This window comes from Gossypium raimondii, chromosome 6 (assembly GCF_025698545.1).
Source record: "Gossypium raimondii isolate GPD5lz chromosome 6, ASM2569854v1, whole genome shotgun sequence".
NCBI classification, from domain to species: Eukaryota; Viridiplantae; Streptophyta; class Magnoliopsida; order Malvales; family Malvaceae; genus Gossypium; species Gossypium raimondii.
The window spans coordinates 9,978,685-10,000,000 of record NC_068570.1 but is presented as its reverse complement, the minus strand read 5'-3'; the positions used below and the strand labels follow the sequence as shown (position 1 = coordinate 10,000,000).

General features: G+C 32.3%; 2 protein-coding genes and 1 long non-coding RNA gene across 3 annotated transcripts; 2 read left to right on the top strand and 1 right to left on the bottom strand.

The window, feature by feature from the left end:
- The first annotated feature begins 4,896 nt into the window (after positions 1–4,896).
- On the top strand, positions 4,897–6,500 carry LOC105774849 (uncharacterized). Its single transcript, XM_052631972.1, has 3 exons — positions 4,897–5,104; positions 5,214–6,350; positions 6,493–6,500. Exons 1-3 carry the CDS (start codon positions 4,897–4,899, stop codon positions 6,498–6,500), a joined length of 1,353 nt encoding a protein of 450 aa, XP_052487932.1.
- A 2,340-nt stretch (positions 6,501–8,840) lies between these two features.
- On the bottom strand, positions 8,841–12,810 carry LOC105774848 (receptor-like protein 15). The gene is made up of 4 exons (XM_012597414.2): positions 12,352–12,810; positions 11,788–11,941; positions 10,441–10,548; positions 8,841–9,528 (listed from the first exon to the last, which is right to left on the bottom strand). Exons 2-4 carry the CDS (start codon positions 11,918–11,920, stop codon positions 9,335–9,337), a joined length of 435 nt encoding a protein of 144 aa, XP_012452868.1. The 5' UTR covers positions 11,921–11,941; positions 12,352–12,810; the 3' UTR covers positions 8,841–9,334.
- Positions 12,811–13,138: 328 nt separating this feature from the next.
- LOC128041920 (uncharacterized) lies at positions 13,139–14,031 on the top strand. Its single transcript, XR_008197032.1, has 2 exons — positions 13,139–13,743; positions 13,821–14,031. It is a non-coding gene; the product is annotated as an uncharacterized LOC128041920 (long non-coding RNA).
- The last annotated feature ends 7,285 nt before the right edge of the window (positions 14,032–21,316 follow it).

The following is a 21,316-nucleotide window of genomic DNA, read 5'->3' as shown; positions in this document are numbered from 1 at the left end:
TAAAAGCACTGGCAATGAAATCATCTAGGAAGAACAGTCAAGTACAAAATTATAACAAAATGTGGTACTTGTTTGCACATGATAGAACCAAACCCGTCTTTAATAAGGATTTATGTACGACACAACAACATGTTGGATCGCCGGCACCCCTACGGCGCAGCGAAAAAATTAAAATCGGTGACCCTAACCATGGATCCATGTGTGAGGAACGAATCGGGGTGATCAATGTTACGAATTTACCTAATCTTTATTCAGAGTAGACAGCAACACCTCAACAACAAGTAGTCTGATCTGCTGTCGAACCAAAACCGTAATCTACCGTGATCCCGGTCTCTACGTAATCCACCCAGTTGACTACGAACGGAAGGAATCCCCAAAATAATTTTGAGAGTTATTTTTTCTTATGCGGCTGCTAGACTCAAACAAAGAAAAACGTGATTATTTATATCCTTTTGTTTTTTTAGGGTTTTTTAAGAATTAAATAAATATGATAATATTTTAAACCGAAAATTATAATTACATTAATTATAATATAAGTTCGGTAAACCATATATTTATTTGAATTCTTATGCTAACCAAATTCATGTCCTCACTATACGTACAACAACCTTGTACATAATGTGTTGGAAATTTGATTACCGAATTAAATTAATTCTATAATTAATTTAATTCAAGCGACCCCAAAAACAATACCAACTATGGTATATTCCGTTCATTTCAACTATAGGGTGTGACCCTGTAGGTTCTTGTAACGTTAGCAGTAACACTAGAACGATTCTAATGCTACGAACAATGAGTGGCATCTAGCAATGCATCATTGCTACCTAAGTCACAAGAGATCATGATTCGACATAACCTTTTTATGATTAACCTTTTATGCAATAATCCTTAAGTCCTTTATCTCTGGATTGGACACAAGTCATGGAATAGTCACACTTGCATTGTCCATTCCATGTTCCTTGATCTCTTAAGCAGACTAAGATATACAAATAAGTATGACATCTAATATCAACTTATTTGAGCATGGCCATGCTTTCTAGTCTAGCATGGCCATGCATTTCTAGTCTTACTTAATCAAGTGGCCTAAGATATTACTCCCATTATGTAGGAGGGACTTATCCTATATCGACCAACCATATCCCTCTACATAGATTGTGGTATATCCAACATCGGTCTTTATAGAACAACCGATTCTGATTGTACGTTTGATCGTATCAAAATATACAACTCACGATGTTGGGATTATGATGATCTCAAGTCCGAGGATCATATAAATATTAATCATTATGAGTAATGTCGTGACAATTACATAATAATCCAAGAAACATACTCATAACGGTCAGTCCAATATGTTGTTCTCTAACACACATATTCATGTAATGATTCGACATTCCATATCAATGACAACTCTTTATCATCAATCAACTACACGTTAGTCTTAATGCATTATCGTTGTCCTATCCAACAATAATACTTGACTAAGGAACTTTTAAGAATAATCATATTATTCTCGTGACATTATTATAAAACAATTTATTTATATACACAGAAAAGAAACTGAAATAATAATGGTAACGCCTTATATTAATAAACATGATAAATCAAGTATGTTATTACAACCATCTCATGATTGATCTTTGGGCATACTCTAACACAACAGTCATTAGAAGTATCATGTAAGACACGATGAAACTTATATGAAACACCCCCATGTCGATTAAATCATCGTCTTCAGTGTTGTTAGTTGAAGAATTTGGCATTGACAATGATGGTCCATTATCTGCACATTCTGGCAATGGTTCACCGCAACGAAAAGGATTTTCCTTGTAGCTGCTTTCATCAAAAGTTCCAAATTGTGCAATCCTTGGAGGCGTCTTTCCAGATAAGTTGTTGAATGAAACAATGAAATAGACTTGAAAATTTAGCCCTACAAGTTGATAAGGAATATTCCCACTCAAGTTGTTGTAAGAAAGATCTAAACTTTCAATTTGCATGAGGTTAACAAATGTTGGTAGGATCGGTCCTGCCAGACTATTGTGAGATAAGTTCAAAACAAGTAACTTGTAGAAGTTTCCAAATTCGTAAGGAATCTTAGCAACCAATTTGTTGCAAGAAAGGTCAATCCCAGAAATGTATGGTATGATTCTTCCCTTGTAAGAGTTGGACACATTCTTTATTGGAAACTCTATTGGTTCATTGAATGAGAATATGGAGAAACCACGAGCCATAAGACGACCAACATAATATTTTGATACATCCTGGAGGGTGGTAATTTTTAGGCATGGGGGAATACGACCAGAAAGATTATTGTGGGAAAGATTAATCAAACTTAAGTGACTCAATTTGCATAGCTCCATTGGGGTCTCCCCTTGGAAGTTGTTCTTACTTAAGAGAAGATAACTCAAATTCAAAAGTCCAATCCAACTTGGGATGCTACCACTTAAAAAGTTATCACTGATATCCAATTTCACCAAAGTGGAACTGTTACGAAGTACATCGGGTAAGGTTCCTCGTAACCTGTTTTTGGACAAATGAACTTGTCTTATCCGAGAAGGGTTGAAACAAGATAGTATACTCCCTGAGATAATATTGACTGAAAGGTCTAGAAGTTTAAGACCAAGTTGACAGAACACGACTGGGATTGTTCTCTCAAGATGATTATTGGACATGATAATTCTCTTCAAAAAAGACATATTTCCCATCCACCTTGGGATCCTACCAGAAAGTTGATTGTTGCTCACATCCAATGTTAAAAAAAAGGGCTCGTAGACAAGAAATCTGGGATCCCTCCTGAGAAGTTATTTCCATCCAATAGCAATTCCATTAAGTTTGGCAAGTAGGAATTTTCAGATAAAATTTTTCCCTCTAAATTGTTTTTGGATAAGTCCAAATATCTCAGTGAACTATTATCACCAAAAGTTGAAGGAATGCTACTAATGAAATGATTTTTGACATCTTTATAAACCTCAATGCTGGTAGTTGTGCTCCAATTTCAACTGGAATGTTGCCATTGAAGAAATTGCAGGAGATTTCTAAATGTGACAAACGCGTTTGCGAAGCAAATGGTAGCTGAAGCGGTCCCGATAGAGAGCTATTGGTGAGAACTAGCTTCTCCAGTAGTGTATTGTTTTCCAACAACCAATGTGGGAACTGACTTCCTTTGAAATAGATATTAGAGAGATCAAGATATTGCAAGTCATGTTGATGATAAAAAAACCTTGGAAATGATCCAACATCTCCACCAGGGATTCAAATAACGGAACGTTTTCAGAATAGCGGCCGTTATATAGCGGTAGTGCCGCCAACCGAAACCGCTATTGCTGAAAATAACGGAGGGAAGCGGATTCACACCGATAACGGTGGATAGCGGCCGCAATTTAACGGATAACGGACAATTGCGGCAATAACGGACCGCTATTCCCGTTATTCTCCGTTTCCGTAAATTAAAAAAAATCAAGTGCTGTAGATGGATGGTGATTCTGGTGAATGAAATATTGAAGTGAATAGTGAAAAGTGAGAAGAAAGACTGAATCAATGTACTTGATAATAAAACAAAAGGCAAGGAATATATTCCTTCCCAACCCGCAAAATCGGTCAACTTTCAAACTTTCAATCAAAACAAAGTAAAGTAAAGTAAAGTAAAAGACCGAAAGTCGATTAAAAATCAAAACTCACTCACAAATCACAATACAAGTCGAGAAGTCACAGACTCACAAACTCACATTTCACGAATCACAAGCAAACGAAAAGGCAAAATATATTTCTTCATTCTCCATATTTGGCAAGGCAAAAACATAGCCACGAGGCACAAAAGAAGCAAAGCAATAGATCAAGTAAGTAGAAAACTAACCCGATAAGTAAAGTACTTGCATGTCTTGAATCGCAACATAGAGTGATTTTTGAGATTTTTATCCCTAGATCTATATTCTACACAAAAAAGGGGTTTAAAATGTTTTCGGTGATTTCGACCACAGTGCACTGGCGCGCCGTCAGAGAATTGAGAGAAAAGGAAAAAATTATTTGAAGAATGGTGAAATGAAGATTCGAAAATTTTTTATTTAAATAGGCCTTCAAAGCGAGCCTGCTTTTGGCGAGCCACTCGGCACCAAAACGACGCTGCTTTACCTAACCCATGCCTTACCCGACCAGGTTTCCTAGGATCCGCGTGTTTTTAACGGAAGGGTTAATTACGCTTTTAGCCCTTCCTATTTTTTATTATTTACAATCAAGCTTATTTCTTTTTAATTTTGTCCTATAATTTATTTCAGTATTTCAATTTGGTCCACCTTGAAGTCGTATGCGTTTTGAAGGATGGGGATTATTTCCCATTTGATCCATTTTGTTATTTGTGCATTCAATTTGGTCCTTTTCTTTTATTTATTTGGATTTGCCGTAAATTTATGTTTTAAGTTCGATTTAGTTCCGTTTTTGTTATTTTTGCTATTTTATTATTAAATTAATTAATTTAATATTACTATTACTATTATTATTTTCCTTATTTTATTTTATTATTTAATTACTTGTTATTATTACCATATTATTAAAATTTAATTAGTTTTGCATTATTATTTCAATTATATTTCTTTTCATATTTATTTACCTAAATATTTTAAATACATTTATTTTATTATATCATTTTATTTATCTATATAGTATATCCTTTCATATAATTTTTAATTTTAAGATTTTTATTATTGTTATTATTATTATTATTATTATTATTATTATTAAATTGTTTTACACAATATTTATTTATTTATTTCTATAATATTAGGTCTTTACTTTAGCTTTAAATTTTGTTTACTTTTTTGGTATTATATTGTTGATAATATAAGTAATGAGTTGCTTATATTTCTAAATATAATTTTATGTTTCTTATATAAATAAAAATAAAGCATGCCACCACGTGAAGAGTTCCCGACTAAAGGATTGGAGGGTGCACCAAGTAATGATATAGGTTGGCACTTTGGAACTCCAGTGCCAAATGCGAGAGGAAGTATCGTCTGTAAACTTTGTGGTAAAGTTGTGAAAGGAGGAATAACACGATTTAAAGAGCACATTGCTCATAAAACCAGCAATGTTGCACCATGCCCTAATGTTACTGGTATGTGATACTTTATTATTATTATTAAATGTTATTGTAAATTTATCAATAAAGATTATATATAATTGATAATAATATAAAGTGTGAATTATTTTTATTTTATTAACAGGTGTCATTAGAGAAAGTATGATGAATGTACTAAAAGAAAGCAACACAAAGAAAATAGACAAAAAGAGGAGAAAAGATAAATTCTTATCTCAATTAACAGAAGAGGAGGATGAGCACGAGGGATTCATTGATGAGGTTTCTGCTATAAGGCAAGCAACTCGAGAAAGTATCCAATCACAACACGAGTGGCATAGAAGGGAAGAATTCAGACGAAGTACTGGTGGTTGGGATAACATTTATGAAGAAGGGCGATCTTCTCATGGATCAGTTAGAGAACATAATAGAGAAAGAACAAGTAAATCTATTCCAGGTGAGTCTGAGTTTACCTTAAGGGGAGTTATACCTAAATTGGTTAAAAGCAAAAGTTCAAAGCAACCAAAGGTCAATGACTCTTTTTTAAAGAGTTTTCGAAGGAAGATAGGTGAAGCGGTATCTAAATTTATAATATATGAAAGACTTCCTTTTCAATTAGCAAGCTCTCCATGGTTGTATAACTTAATTCAAGTGGCAACAGAAGTTGGACAAGGTATAAAGCTCCCAACACCTTATGAGGTTTCAGATGTGTATTTGGAGTCAGAGTATCAACGAGTTCATGATTGGGTAAATGTACTAAAGACTCATTGGAAAGAATTGGGTGCAATTCTAATGTGTGATGGTTGGACCAACAGTTTGAATCAAATGCACATCATTAATTTTCTTGTTTATTGCAGTAAAGGAACCATTTTTTGGAAATCGGTAGATGTCTCAAGTGTCCGTAGTAGAGATGTTGAATTCTACTACCGTTTGTTAGATTCAGTTGTAGAAGAAATTGGAGAAAATTACATTGTCCAAATAGTGACTGATAATGAGGCAGCAATGAAAGCTGCTGGAAAAAAATTAATGTTGAAAAGACAACATCTATATTGGACCTCATGTGCAACTCACTGTTTAGATTTATGCCTTGAAGATATTGGGAAAAAGCCTAGTGTAGCAAAAGTGTTAGATGAGGCAAAAAAAGTGACTTGCTTTATATACAATCACATTTGGACTGTTGATTTGATGAAGAAGTATACACAAGGGAAACAAATACTTCGACCCGCTCTTACTCGATTTGCAACTCATTTCATTCAACTTGAAGAGATAACAAGACAAAAGCAAGGTTTGAGAGAAATGTTTAATTCAAAGGTCAGTATTTTATAATTAGTTACTATAATTACTTAAATATAGTAACCTTTAGTGATTTTATTAGTTCCAAATAATTTAAATTATATTATTTTAAAATTTTTCTTATGAATATATAGGAATTTAAAGAATCAAATGGGGAAAGCAAAAGTCAGGGCCTGCTTATGAAGCCAAAAAAATTGTTTTGGGAAAAGATTTTTGAAAAAAAGCCAATGACCTCATAAAAGTTTATGAGCCCTTAGTAAGAGTATTGAGACTTGTGGATAGCGATGAAAAACCAACGATGGGCTTTATTTATGAGGTCATTGATAGGCTAAACGAGCAATTCAACAAAATTGTCGATATTTCACAGAGTATGAAAAGATTATTGACAATAGATGGAATTTTATGCATTCCGACTTGCATTCAGCTGGTAAGATAAAATGTTTCATATAATTAAGAACTATTTTTATATTTTATTATTTTAAGCTTTAGATTATTATTATTTGATGATATTCTTATAAATTATACTTAGGTTATTTTCTCAACCCTCAATTTCAATTTGGGGTGGAGCATTCTGAGAATGTACTAATAGAAACATTAGAAGGTACACGATCAGTAATTGAAAGATTAGAACCTTCTATGGATACTCAAGTCAGAATGGTTAATCAGGTTAGATTCAACTACTATTATTTGTAACTTAGTTAAATAATTTGAAATAGAATTTTTATTTTTATTTTTACTCTATCTTTTATTTATGCAGTTGTTACTATTTAGAGATAAACATGAGACATTCGGTACTCCACAAGCACAAAGAGCTTGGAAGCAAATGAATCCGGGTAAATAGTTAATTAAATTATTTAATTTAATTTATATTATTTAATTATATTGTACATTTTAAAGTTATTTTGAAATTTAAATAATATTATGCAGCTGAGTGGTGGATGATATACGACACATGTGTTCCCGAATTACAAAAATTAGCAATTAAAGTGCTTAGTCAAACAACTTCAGCATCAAATTGCGAACGAAATTGGAGCAAATTTAGTTATATTCACACCAAGGCAAGAAATAGGTTAAAGTATAAAAAACTTGAAAAACTAGTGTTTACCTATTATAATATGAGGCTTAAGATGAGGCATCAACAAAGAATGAGCACTGATGATATAAATGCTAGTTTTAATCCTATCAGCCTTGATTATATCTTTGAAGATGTTGATCCACTATCAGAATGGCTTCATGAGAAAGAGAATCCATTGTTAGATGGTGAAAATGCTTGTGTGTTGTCTGTGGATACCTCGATGATGAAATGGATGTTGATCAATCGCAACAACAAATTTTGTCTCATTCAAGTTCTAGTTCAACTCCAAGTCAGAGTGGCGATGGACCCGATGGTGGTGGTTTAAGTCCAATTGATGAGGATGACGGATATAGTGGTGATAGAGGTGAAATTAGGTCTTCTAGTCGAGATGGAGGAGAATATGGGGGTGGTACCACTGGTGGACATTTTCGTGACAGATCAGAGTTTGATGGAAATATGTTTCCTAAACCTAGGAGAGATAGAAGTGAACCTAGAGCTCCATCACAGGGAAAAGGCAAGAAGCATACTTCTATAGGCTCTTCATCTGGTAGTGGTAGGAGATCGAGTTCTAGTAACCTTGGGTATAGTGATTCATCTACTAGCACTCAAGGTTTTTATCCACCAGAACAACCTTCACATGGTTATCCACAACCATATGGTTATTATCCACCATTTCCTAATTATGGTGTGCCATACCAGCCTCAAATGTATCCTCCTCCACCAATGTATCACCCACCTCCACCTTTCATGTATCCTCCTCCTCAAATATATCCTCCATATCAATTGAATGAAAACCAAGGTGAAAATGTTTCTTTTTTTGGATATATTTTTGGACAAAGGCCAAGAGAATCAAGTCAAGAACGCTCTCAAAGTGAAGGTGAAGGATTTGATCTTCCTCGTCATTTCACTAATTGGTGAAAACTAAATCGTGCCACTATCATTATTTGTAAGGTATGTTTTTTTTAAAGAAATCTTTTGTTATTGTTCTTAATTTTGATGATATTAAAACATTTAAAATAATATATATCTTTAGATAAATGAATGAAGTATATTTTATGAAAAGATAATGAAGAATCGAAGCATGTTAAATTATATATGAAAGTAGAATGAGATGAGAATAAGTGGTAGGAAATAGGAATAATTAATGAGAATCTATTCATTAATTTATCTATTCCTTTTTCCTTTTGCACATATTTATATCTTCACTATCTTCAAAGTCGTCAAGAAATATTGAAGACATCTCTCATGTATGAATTCTCAATTCTTTTATGTATAAAAACTTTCAAACTTATTAAATATGATAAATGTTTAATATTTCCTTTTTTTTTACTTTGTTATTAGTTAATATAACATTCTTAGAAAATTCGTAAATAAATATAAGAATAATTAATGATTATAAAAGTTGTGTTCTCATGTCATATTAATAAAGGTTCATAAGTGTTAGAAAACACTCTAAAAATCATTCAAAGTGACTTTTTATAATTATAATTATAATTACTATGTTTTACAGTAAGTTGTGCGAATTTGAAAAAAATTCACGACCGCGATACCCGCAGTGACCGCAATAGCGTCCGTTATGTCCGCGACCGCGACAAACGCGACGCGACCGCAATTTAAATCTCTGATCTCCACAACATGATAAACTAAGATCTTTTAGTTGGAACAAGGGGCCAAAGAATGCATATGGGTTCCAGCATGTACAATATTGTTGTCAGCATATAGGCATTTGAGTTTTGAAAGGTTGAACAAAGGCCCCAATGAGATCGGGATTCGAAAGGCTCAAATCTTGGAGGGATGGTAGATTCTTAAGAGCTAAAATATTTCCAAAAAATTGGTTGGAAGAGAGAGAGAATCTTTCAAGAGATGTTATACTCTCAAGGGCAGATATATTTCTAGAGAAGTTATTGGAATACAGATGTATTGAAAGAAAGAGCTAATGTTTCAAGGGATTTTAAACTGTGAAGGGCTAATATATTGTAAGAAATTAGATCTAATTTACGTAAAGATGTGAGGTTGGAGAAGCAATTGGGCAAGCCACCCTTTAAATTACTGTTGGTGAAATCCAATTCTTGAAGATTTGTCATTCCGCAAAAGCCTGTTATATTAAATAATTACGTAAAGAGGTGCTTAAAGAAAGTAATCAAATCAATAAAATAGTAAAAACAAGCATATAACATCTTATTTACATTTTATTTATTTTATTAAAATATACTTTAGGTGTTTATAGCTTTCATACATTTGGACTTGAATTTTGTTGGCGTGTTAAAAAAATCATTGAAAATTTTCATTTTTTTGTCCATTTGATAATTTTATTATTTTTTAAGTTAATACAAAATGTTCAACAAAAAGAGTGTGAAATAAGAGTGTTAAATTTCAACCTTAAGTTGGTTTTATTTTAAAAATAAATCATCTCTTTTTATATATATTAAAAAATGAGATATCCAAATTGTACAAAATAAAATGCTATGTTAGTATTAATAAGATCAAATTCAATAATTTAAAATATTAATTTTATAATTATATTTAATATTTAATTTTATTGATATATCAAACAAATTTTAATATAAATTCAATACTTAATTTTTAGTATTCCGAACAACATCTTAGTCTAATTCAAATGGTTTAGAATATATTAAACTATTAATAAATTAATTATATATATATATTTGAAAGTATTACTTATATATTAATATTTTATATTCTCTAATTACATTTAAATAAATTAAATTGAATAGGCAGTTGTGAAATCCTATAGTTAGGTTTTACAAGTTTTGATTTAAGCCTTTTATATTTACAAATAAATAAATAAATTGATAAACATTCTTTAACTTATTTCTCCTTGCCCCTCTTTTGAGAACACTTAAAAAAGTCATTTTTAACGTTAAAAATCGTAAACAACAAGTTCGTGAATAAAATTAAAACATTTAATTAATATTCAATTCTGGGGAGACTTATAATTTTGGTTGCAACTTGTTATAAAAGAAATTGATAGATCCAAATTATATACCTTGAAGGGTTAGGCTTCCATTGATCTCACATTTATATAAAACCAAACGCTTGAGAGAAGTCAAATGTCCAAGAACCTTGCAAGAATAACTCTTCCAAATTTCTGAATCTATGTAAGTGAAGGCAGGACACACAAAATTGCTAAACATTAATTATAGGAATTAGGATAAAGGTTCCTTGAAAGCTAAATCTTGTGAAGACAAGAGTCTTTAACCATGGGAATAAATCTATCGATTATAGTGAAATCCGTATAGAAAACAAACACATTTATGTTTGCTTTTTTTTTTTTTTTGGTAATATATAATCAAATTAAGAAGAAATCTAAATTTATATATTTAAAGTTAATAATTAGAATCAAACATTATAAAATACAATCAAATTAGTAGCCGAAATCAAATAAGAATAGATTAAAAAAGAGGTATGTGCTTGATGACTTGAAACATCAAAGTTTCAATATCTCATTTTTTGCCAACACTACCAATTTTAAATCTACCCAAAAAGGTGCATAACAGGTTTTTTCCATCTTAGTTTATGAACTCAGTCACTTGGTATAAAATTTTCAATAGGAATAAAAAAAAAAGAATAAAAAGAGGAATAATATTAGGGGTGGCAGAAAGGAAAAAGGAGGATGCGAAAGCCCTGATACTTTAAAATGATTTTTTTAAGTCGCTTCAAAATTTATAAATTTATAAAATAACCTAATAGCATTTTATACTAAATTATCCTTAATGAAAAAAGAAGAAGAAAAAGACTAAATGTTAATTTTCTTGAATGATAATAATAAAATTAATTTTGTTTTAGCAATACCTGTAGGTGAAGAAAAATGAATAATCCCAATATACAGTGAGGATGAAGAATATAATTATTTAAATTGTTAAGAGAAAGTAATGTGGAATGGCTAATTTTACCTTTCAAATTCATTGGTTCATAGAATTTCGTGTCTCCAAAATATAAAGACTTATGATTTGAGAGCCTACCAAAAGATCTCAATATACTATTGTTAAAGAGATTGTGACTCGAATGAAACACTTTTAATTTCATCAACCTTATTTCTATTTCATCATCTGTAATCATCATTTATCTTTGGTTTAAAAACTATATTGGACCGACAATACAAAAGAAAATAAATAATAGATAAATACCTTGGGATGGAACAAAATCATTCATTTTGTTAAACCCATGTATAGCTTAAAGCATTTATGTCTCAAGAACCAACAAGGAAGAGTGGCAAATACAATTTATTAGTAATAAATCATATGAATCACATGGAATGTTTTGAGCATTTTTAACTTTTAATAGAGGAAAAACAAAGGCTTAAAAGAATTAGCATAAAAGGAAGTAGAAATACCTTTAATGTGTATAGCTCCTTCCAATCTATTAGATTTGATATTCAAAAACTTCAAATTTGAGAGTAAAGCAAGGAATGAGAGTATGGTGTTGTTGAAGAAATTTACACTTAAATCAAGCACCTCAAGCTTCATAGCCCGCAATTCTCCTTGTTTCTATAAAGAATAAGATGATTATGTTAAAATAATTGTAACTTAAATCAAACATTTCTAATTTATCTAATTTTGTTGACAGTTTCTCAAAACCTACAAAGATTAAAAATACAACAGTTAGTGAAAATATATAAGAGAAAAAAAAAAACACCTAACTTGTTGGACATGGGACATGTTATGAAAATATCTTTAGATACCCATAAGTCCATCAAAGTTTTGAAATACATTTCCAAAGATTAAATGAGTGCATTTTGCAAAACGGTCCAAAAAGGACCTGTGGGAGCTCAAAGGAAACAAATTTGATTTATACTCTCGCCGCATCAATTATGCTTCACTGGTTGTGACATTAAATAAGTTAATAATTAAAATAAATTGATGGTTGTAATTAGAGAAGAAGACAAAAGTGAAAATACCTTGACTGTTAACACACCCAGCTATTGAATTCCCACTCTTTAATTCTTGAAAAAGGAAGAAACAAAGAAACATTGAGATGCCATTGCTCCCTCTTTCCCCAATACTACTCTACACCGTTCCCCACATGATGAGTATTAAAGAAGCCATGTTGGTGTTCAATGGCTGTAAGGTTAAGGAAAAGTCGAATGATTCGACCAGTGAAAATATTACACTCAACCCTTTTCCATTTACAACAATCTCCCTCCACCCATTCATCTAAACCATGGTTGTGATAATTGAAGGAATGTTTAAGTTGCAAGAGAGCAGTTTTTTCGTGGTCCAAGCAGCCATCACAATGACACCACCCCCCTAAGAGGAAAATTGCCATAACCCCCCTCAACACTTTCCTCTCCATGGATCTCAATTTAATCCCAACACTCAGATCACTTGATATGATTTCACAGCGCTGCACCCTTGGGTTTTATATACTACTAGTAAAGGTAAAGGAGGCAACCCTTTCTCCATTAAGTTCATTAAATAGGTCCCACTCCCTAGAAAATTTAACAAAGGCCAACAGTGATGTAGCACTTTCTCCATTACATAGGTCCCACCCCCCAGAAGATTTTCTTTGTGGAAAATTTAACAGATTTTATTTCATTCTTTCATTTTCATTTAAGTTGAATTAAATGTTTATATTCATCTAGAACAATTTTCTATTCACATATCACTAGTAAGAGTATACCCTTACACGCAATTTCTGCAACTTGATCTCATGACATGGGTATGGCTTATCCTTTGACCAATAAGTCAAACTCCAAAGTTGAAATTTGATGTTGTTTTGAAGAATATATTTACTAATTAATCTGTATTTATATATTTAAAATAATTCATTCATATATTTATTTTCAAAGTTAATTTTTTTAGTCAAAGTCCGTTTGAAATATATGGGCCTGGAAGACCAAAAAATAAAGAAGTCCAAAAGTAATCCAACAAGCAAACAAAAGTAAAGTTCTAACAGCACAGTAACGAAAACAAAAAAAAAAGAAACACAACCCTCTCCAGAACCTTCTTCCAGTCCCTTCGCGTACCTGAAACACCAAACGGCCATAACCCCCAAAATTATGGTGAAAGATCGGCCAGACAAGGAGGCGAGTTGAGATTTACAGGAAGATTTTGACATTTCTCAACTCAAAAATCAACATCATAGTAGAGGAGGCTAGGGTGGATGACTGAATCGTCGATCTGAGTCTACCACTTCCAAAACTTTTGTTGAAGCATCTTCAACCCAGAATGAGTCCACTAGCGTTCGCAAACCTTCGACAGCCACTGCATGCGTTGCAGCGTTCCCTTCTCATGCAACAAATTGAAATCAACAAGAAATAAAGTTCCTTGCAAGAACCTTCGCATCCCAGGTGAGTGGTCTAGATTCCGAGTAATCTTCACTCATTTGTTGAATATTCTGGATAACCAGCTTCGAATCACTTTCCAGAATGGCATTTATGAAGCCCATATCTAATGCAAATTGGAGCCCATGAAGAACTGCTGTCACTTCGACTATCACCATTGATCTGACCAGGTTATGTACTTTGATCCCCGATCCCAAGGGTGAAGCCGAAACAATTTTTTAGGGAGCCGAATGATTTTAAGAGTTTAAAGTACAATTTTATATTTATTAATTTAAAATTATAAAAAATTTTAAATGGCCTGAATAATAATTTTTCATTTTATGGGGTCGGGCCCCTGCCCCCTAACTTCGCCTCTGCCCGAACCCATTATGAGACATTCTGCATTTCTAATGATAAAGTGCGATATTAAAACTTCTCTCCCGCCCATTAAAAGTAATCTTGAACTCCAACTAGAACCCTTTTAATTAGCTTCTCTTTAATCTCCTTAAATACTCTTTTCTTATTTCGCCCCACCATTGGAGGGAGATCAAGATATTTTTCCGGATTAATACTCGAATTCACTCCCAAAAGTCGACACACCTCCTCTCTATTATTCTGATGAACATTTAAGCTGAAAAATACCCCAGATTTATCAAAGTTTACCACTTGGCCCGAACTTTGAGCCTAAATCTCCAGCTTTTCTTTAAGAACCCTAGCCACATCAACTGTTGCATCAGCAAATATTAGACTATCATTTGCGAAAAATAAGTGAGTGACAAGAGGGGCATGCCTATTTATTAGAAAACCTTTGAGATCACCCCCTTATATCTGTCATTTGAATGAGAGCAGATAAACCTTTATCGCAAATAAGAAAAAGATTGGGACTTAGTGGGCCCCATTGACGCAGACCCCTCGACGGAAAGAATGAATTACCCACCTCCCCATTCAAGACCACTGAGTAAGAGATCGAAGCTACACATCGCACAACTTTGCAAATCCACTGATCCAAAAAACCTATCTTTCTAAGCATAACTTTTAAGCATGAAAGATAGAAAGTGTATGTCTTGGGCCTCTATCTTTTGACCAACACGTTGATGAGTGTAGGATCGAGTTTACAGCTCCTAAGCATACAAGACGGATGCAAGAATCTCGCGTCTTGCATGTAACGATGAATTTCAGTATTTGAGCTCTTTAATAGGTTATGTATGAATCCCTCCAAAACACGATCATCCGCCTATTTATGTCGAAATGTGTTTGTCGTCGAAACCAATCAAAGAGGTTGTCATTTGTGAAAATTTAATCGAAATGAATAATATACGAAATAATTAAATAAAAATATAATATTTTTAAATAAGCGTATCAGAAAATTTAGAACAGAACTTTAGAAAATTGAAAGAATTAAGAGAGTTGAGAATTTAGAAAGAATTGAGAGAATTTGATTTAAATGAGAAGAATGAAAAATGACCTAGTATTTATAGGAAGAAAATTACCATTGGGCCCTTCAAAAATTTTATCGTTGCAAATGTTAAAAAAAATGACCGTTGGTTGAAAGCATGTCCAGCTGGGCTCGCTTTCACACACTCTCTCCAAAAACGACATATTTCCTTAAATTTAAAAAAAATGCCTAAAAGGCTAAATAAAAAAATTGGGATATATGCCTTATTTAGCCTACATAAAAAGCCCTAAAAATTAGGAAATTTTTTTTAATATTAACTAAGTAAAAAACAAACAAATATATAATAATTACAAATAAAAATTAGAAAACATCACATATTTTTTGCCATACCATTTTAGTATATAATAATTTTCTTTATACTAGTTAAGTAAATAACAAACAAATAAATTATATTAAAAAAACACAACATGGAGCATTGGCAATGAAATCAGTAGTAAAGGAGTATGAAAATCTATCAGGTCAATTAGTGAATTTTGACAAATCATTAATCTATCAGGTCAGGCATCAAGTTGGAAAAGTATTGGGAGTTCGAACGTTAAACAACCCTGAGAAATATCTCGGGTTACTGGCAATGGTTGGAAGGAGAAGTAAGAGTGCTTTTGTGGACATCAAAGAAAAAATTATAAAAAGAATGAAAAGTTGGAGTGTGCACAACCTATCGGTAGGTGGGAAGGAAGCTTTTATTAAATTCATTTTACAAGCCATTCCAATTTATTCAATGCAATGTTTTAAGTTACTCGTGTCATTATGTTGAGAGTTAGAGAGTTTGATGTGCAAGTTCTGGTGGCGCAATTTAAAGATGAACAAAGGCATACATTGGTGAAATTGGAGCTCTATGTGCATCCCAAAAGTGCAATGGGGAATGGGATTTAGGGATTTATCATAGTTTAATTTAGCTCTGTTGGTAAAACAAGGATGAAATCTAATTGCCAATCCTAGCAGTTTATTTGTGCGTGTTATGAAAGCAAAATACTATCCTCGAGGAGAATTTATGAATGCAGGTTTAGGGTCTTACCCTTCTTTTACCTGGCATAGTATTTGGGGTGCCCGTAGTCTTTTAAAAAAAGGTCACAGGATGGAGAATCGACAATGGTAAATTGGTGAATATATGGAATGACGCATGGCTGCCAAGACCTGGAGATGGAAAAGTTGAATTTTAGAATATTGATATAAACTATTCATCAGTAGCAGATTTAATTGATAGTGAAACTTTTACCTGGAAAGAGGTTGTTAGAGAAAGGCTATTTAGTGAGGAGCAAGCTGAGAGGGTAATAGCCATTCCACTACAGAATGCTACGCAAACTGATGAAGAAGCCTGGAGGGGAGATAATTTGGGAGAATATATTGTAAAAGGAGGATGGAAGTGGATTGTTACACATGAACAAAACCCGCTGGGATACAACAATATAGACCAGAATGACGATGCAAAATAATTTTATACAACGATATGGAATCTTAAAATCCCCAGCCAGATTCGAATTAATTTTTGGAAAATTACAAACAATTATTTGCCTACGCTAATGAAAATAAAATGCAAAAAACTTCGAGAGGATGCTCTCTGTCCACTTTGCAAGGAGGATGACACAATAATCTCCCACCTCTTCTGAGACTGTGCGTTCACAAAACAGGTGCTGAATGAGATTGGAGTGATGCCCTTAAACATAAACACAAGTCAGGAGTGGAAACAATGGTTAATATAGATAGAATTAATAATATACAATTATGCACAAACTTAGTTATTTCATTCTGGGCTATATTGTATGTCATAACATTGCCTACATAAAGTTCGGGGGCTTAGTAAACAAAGCTAGACACAAATGGCCCAACTTAATGTAGAGTTGCCACTAACCAATTAGGACTAGGTTGGTTAGTCACGTATCGTCTAAAAGTCTAGAATTAATATTAAGGAAAAATCCTAAGAGTCTAGACTCGATCTCATCACTAAATTTCAGGTTCGAGAGTACGATTACGTGTGGGAAAGGTTATAGTGTGACACCCCAAACCTGACAGGGATGGATTGACCCGAATCCGAAGCGTTACATTAGCCACCTAAACGACTCTCTAGCTAACGACCACTCAAGACACACCTTGACCTTAGAACACCTTAATCTTATCTAGATATTAATTAATTATTAATGCGGAAGCAAATTATGAGCCAATTTTAAACTTTTCTAGGTAATTTAAACTAAGGGCATTTTTGTCATTTTACCACCTATGGTAAAACTAACTCGATTTTAGATCTAAATGTTTACCGACCTCCTTTTAGTCAAAATTATGCAAGCCTAAAATTTTCAACTTAAATTAAGTTTGTTTGCTATGTCTAATTCAAGTTTTACCATTAGGGACTAAATTGTAACAAATACAAACTATCAATACCTATTTTGAATTACAAATTAAGTGTGTTTCTATCTAATTTTACCCATTATGAGACTAATCCTAAAATTTTACCAAGTTTCCTTATCATCTAGGGCTCTAATTAGACTAATCCATTTCAGGACTAAATTGTAACTTAAACAAATTAGAATACCAATTTAAAAAAATAAAAATTTAAACCCCCCAAAACTCACACGGCTGTGTCCCCCAGGCCATGTGTCATTAAATGATCGTGTTTGTGTCATGAAAAACTTTTAGGTAGATCGCACACGCCCGTGTAGAAATCCCATATGTCCATGTGTGATAGTTCTAGTTTCCACACGCCAGTGTCACTTACCCACATGCCCGCGTGTGGACAGGCACACATCCGTGTGGACAGGCACACATACGTGTGAAAATCACTGCACCTATTTTTACGAAAAACTCATTTTAAAACTCGATTTTACATATTTTAATGACCAATTAAACCCGATTTAACTACGATTAATTAACATATATTTACATACACCTTCAATTGAATTTGTTCACATCAATTAAGCATCAAATAAAATAGAATTAGGCAATTAATTTCGTGCACATCAAACACTGAATAAATCAAACAATTGGCGTACCTTAGTGGCTAGTAAACCATTCCATGGAAGTTTCATTTAAACAATCGTTAGTAAAAATTTCATGCTTCACACACTGTGTTATCAAGCAACAATACACCGTAAATCATTCAATAATTAAACTCAAACGTGCCTCAAAATTATTATAAAACCATCCAAAATAAATGTCCAAAGTCGAATTACAACGAAAATCAAACTAATTCTTAGGAGTTCCATAATGCCCAATTGCAGTCTTTAAAATGTGTATTAAAGTCTCTACCAAGCCTATATCTCTTGGAACTTTTTTGCTCGGCTCCTCAGCTCCTCAAGCCCGACAATTATCTGCACGAATTGTGAGGGTGTGAGCTTAAAAAGCTTAGTGAACGTTAATAAAATGACGAGTAAATTAGCACCCAAATCATGTTTATATCGAAACCAATCAAATACAAATTTTCAGTCACAATATCAATCCATAATAGTTCAATATCATATGCTCAACCATGTATCAAAATCATAATTAATCATGGCGTATAATCATCAATTTAGCATATAACATTTCATACATTTATGTTGGTATATACAATCATGGCTTAATCGGGTGATCATACATCGGATAAAAGAATCTCTTTACTCCCAATCAAAATCAGAATTAGTCCCGAATTGAGCAGGCCGTGGCCATACGCTCTCTTATATCGCCTCAAATCAGTCCCGTTGAGTGGAGACACAAGCTCAACACTCCTTTATCTACTCCCAATCAATCCACCTAGAGCCCTATTTCTCACAAATAACATATCAATATGGTGAGTATTTCACAAATCCTATGGCATGCCAACTATATTCAATGGATCCACCATGCTATAATGCCAATATAATCAATCAATCATAACATAATTTCAATCAATAATTTGCTCAATTTAAAGTGCCAAAATGCATATGTGAATCATGTAACATAGCCATTTGAACATCAAATTAAATATACCATACCAATTACCTAATATCAATTTTTATTTATCAACTGAAATATCAATATACCGTGAACCAAAAACTCCAGCATACTTGCTTAGTTCACCATTATAATCAATCAAATCAAGCACATAAAATCACTAGATGCTCACTTACCAACACTTAACAAAAATTTCATTACTTAAACATATATCAATAATCTTGCAAAATTAACCACCCAAAACTTAATTAAATATTTGCAACCAGTAATTAATCATCCAATTAAGCATAAGTGAGGGTCAATTTACCAAATCACCCTTTAATAACACTCACCACACAAATAACTCAACCACAACCAAGTGATCAACCAAGCAAATCCATGTTTCAATTTCGATTGCTTGATCTTCTTTAAGATTTAGAGCTTCAACAGAGATAAAATAGATATTACTACCTTTCAAAAGATATAATAAACATAAAATTTCATCAACTAGGCTACACGGAATTCTCACTCAAAGTTATCTTACCGGATTTGTATCATCAAGTCGAAAACTCAATTCCTCACAAAATCGATCACTCCAACCCTTTTAATCACTTCCAAACATTAATACTAGACCAAATAAACATATACTAAGCATCAATTTCACATTTAAATCAATTTTACAAAAATCTGAAAAATCAGTTCATGAAGATGATGAAATTCAAATTTCTTCAAATTACCTCACAAATCATGTTTAATCTTGATAAATAAGACCAAAAACCTTTTAATAGATCCATTTTGAGTTGAAACATCCATTGATTTGTGAATTTCCTCTCAAAATTCAAGATCCTCCATTAAAGCACCTTAAGCTTTTCAAGAAGATGACATTAATAAAAAAATAAAGTAATTATCACTCAAATCATGTAAATATGCTTCTAATCATCATAAAAATAAGTTTAGAAATAATAATTACCTTTGATTCATTCTAAATCATTTGATTGAAAATCTTGATTCAAGAATCTTGAGAAATTTCGAATATTTTTGGCTACATTTGAGAATAATTTTGGGTGAATTGAGAGAGTATTTTAAGACGGAGAAGGAATAATAAATTTAAAATTAATGAAATAGGAAAATTAATTAAATTTGCTAAAATTAATGAAAAGTTAAAACTCTTTAAAAAAGGGAAATAATAAAAAAATGTGGAAGACAGAGGACTGATGTAGCAATTAATTTGCTTTTAATTTTAAAATTCTAGATTAAATCAAAGGTTTGAATAAACAAAAAGGTCATGGGTGTAAATAGGCCAGAGTATGCACTGCAAAAAATAGGGTATTTTTTTGTAAATTTAAAAAGTAAGGGGTTGAGAATAAATTATCCTTTTTGGCACCTATAAATAGGAGAAATCTACTCATTCTTTCATTTTTAACCTCATTTAAAAAAAAACTCTTCCTCCTTCTCTTTATCTTTCTATGTTGGCCATGGCTCCACCACTGGAGAGCCCAACGACTCTCTGACCTCCGGTGGTGGAGCCACCATATACGGTGGCCGTTTTTTTTATTACAAAATCAAAGTTTTCTTTAAAAAAATCACTACTTTTCTTAAAAATCAAAGTTTTATTTTGAAATAGTTAAAAAGATCAAAACTTTGTTTTAAAAATTTTAAACTTTTCCTTTAAAATGACTAAAAAATAAATTTTTATTTTAAAAATTTAAACTTTCTCTTTTTCTTTTTAATTTTAAAATCACCATTTTTCTTAAAAACCAAAGCTTTATTTCGAAATAGTTGAAAAAAAAATCAAAACTTTGTTTTAAAAATTTAAGCTTTTCCTTTATCATATTTTTATTTTAAAAATCTAAACTATTTTTTTTAAAAAGTCAAAACTTTTCCTATGATCAAGCTTTTTTTATTTAAAAAACCTTTATTTTTTAAAAAGGAAAAGGGAAAAAGACGGGATTTTTGGAGTTGTTATGGGCGGAGGATTGACGGTCCAGTGACAACCCCTTCATTGGAGCCCAAAACCTAATCCATCATGACATGTCTATGGCAAAAAGAAAAGAAAAGAAAATGAAAATGAAATAGCATGATTGAAAACAGAATATGAAAAGCCGCCTGCTTTTTTTTCTTTCATTTCATGTATATATATATTTTCATGTATATATATATTGTTTTTCAATCTTGTTTACTCGTAAAAAAATATGCTAATGATATTTAATAATAATAGTAGTAGTAATAATAATAATAATAATATGAGCTCTTGACAGGCTC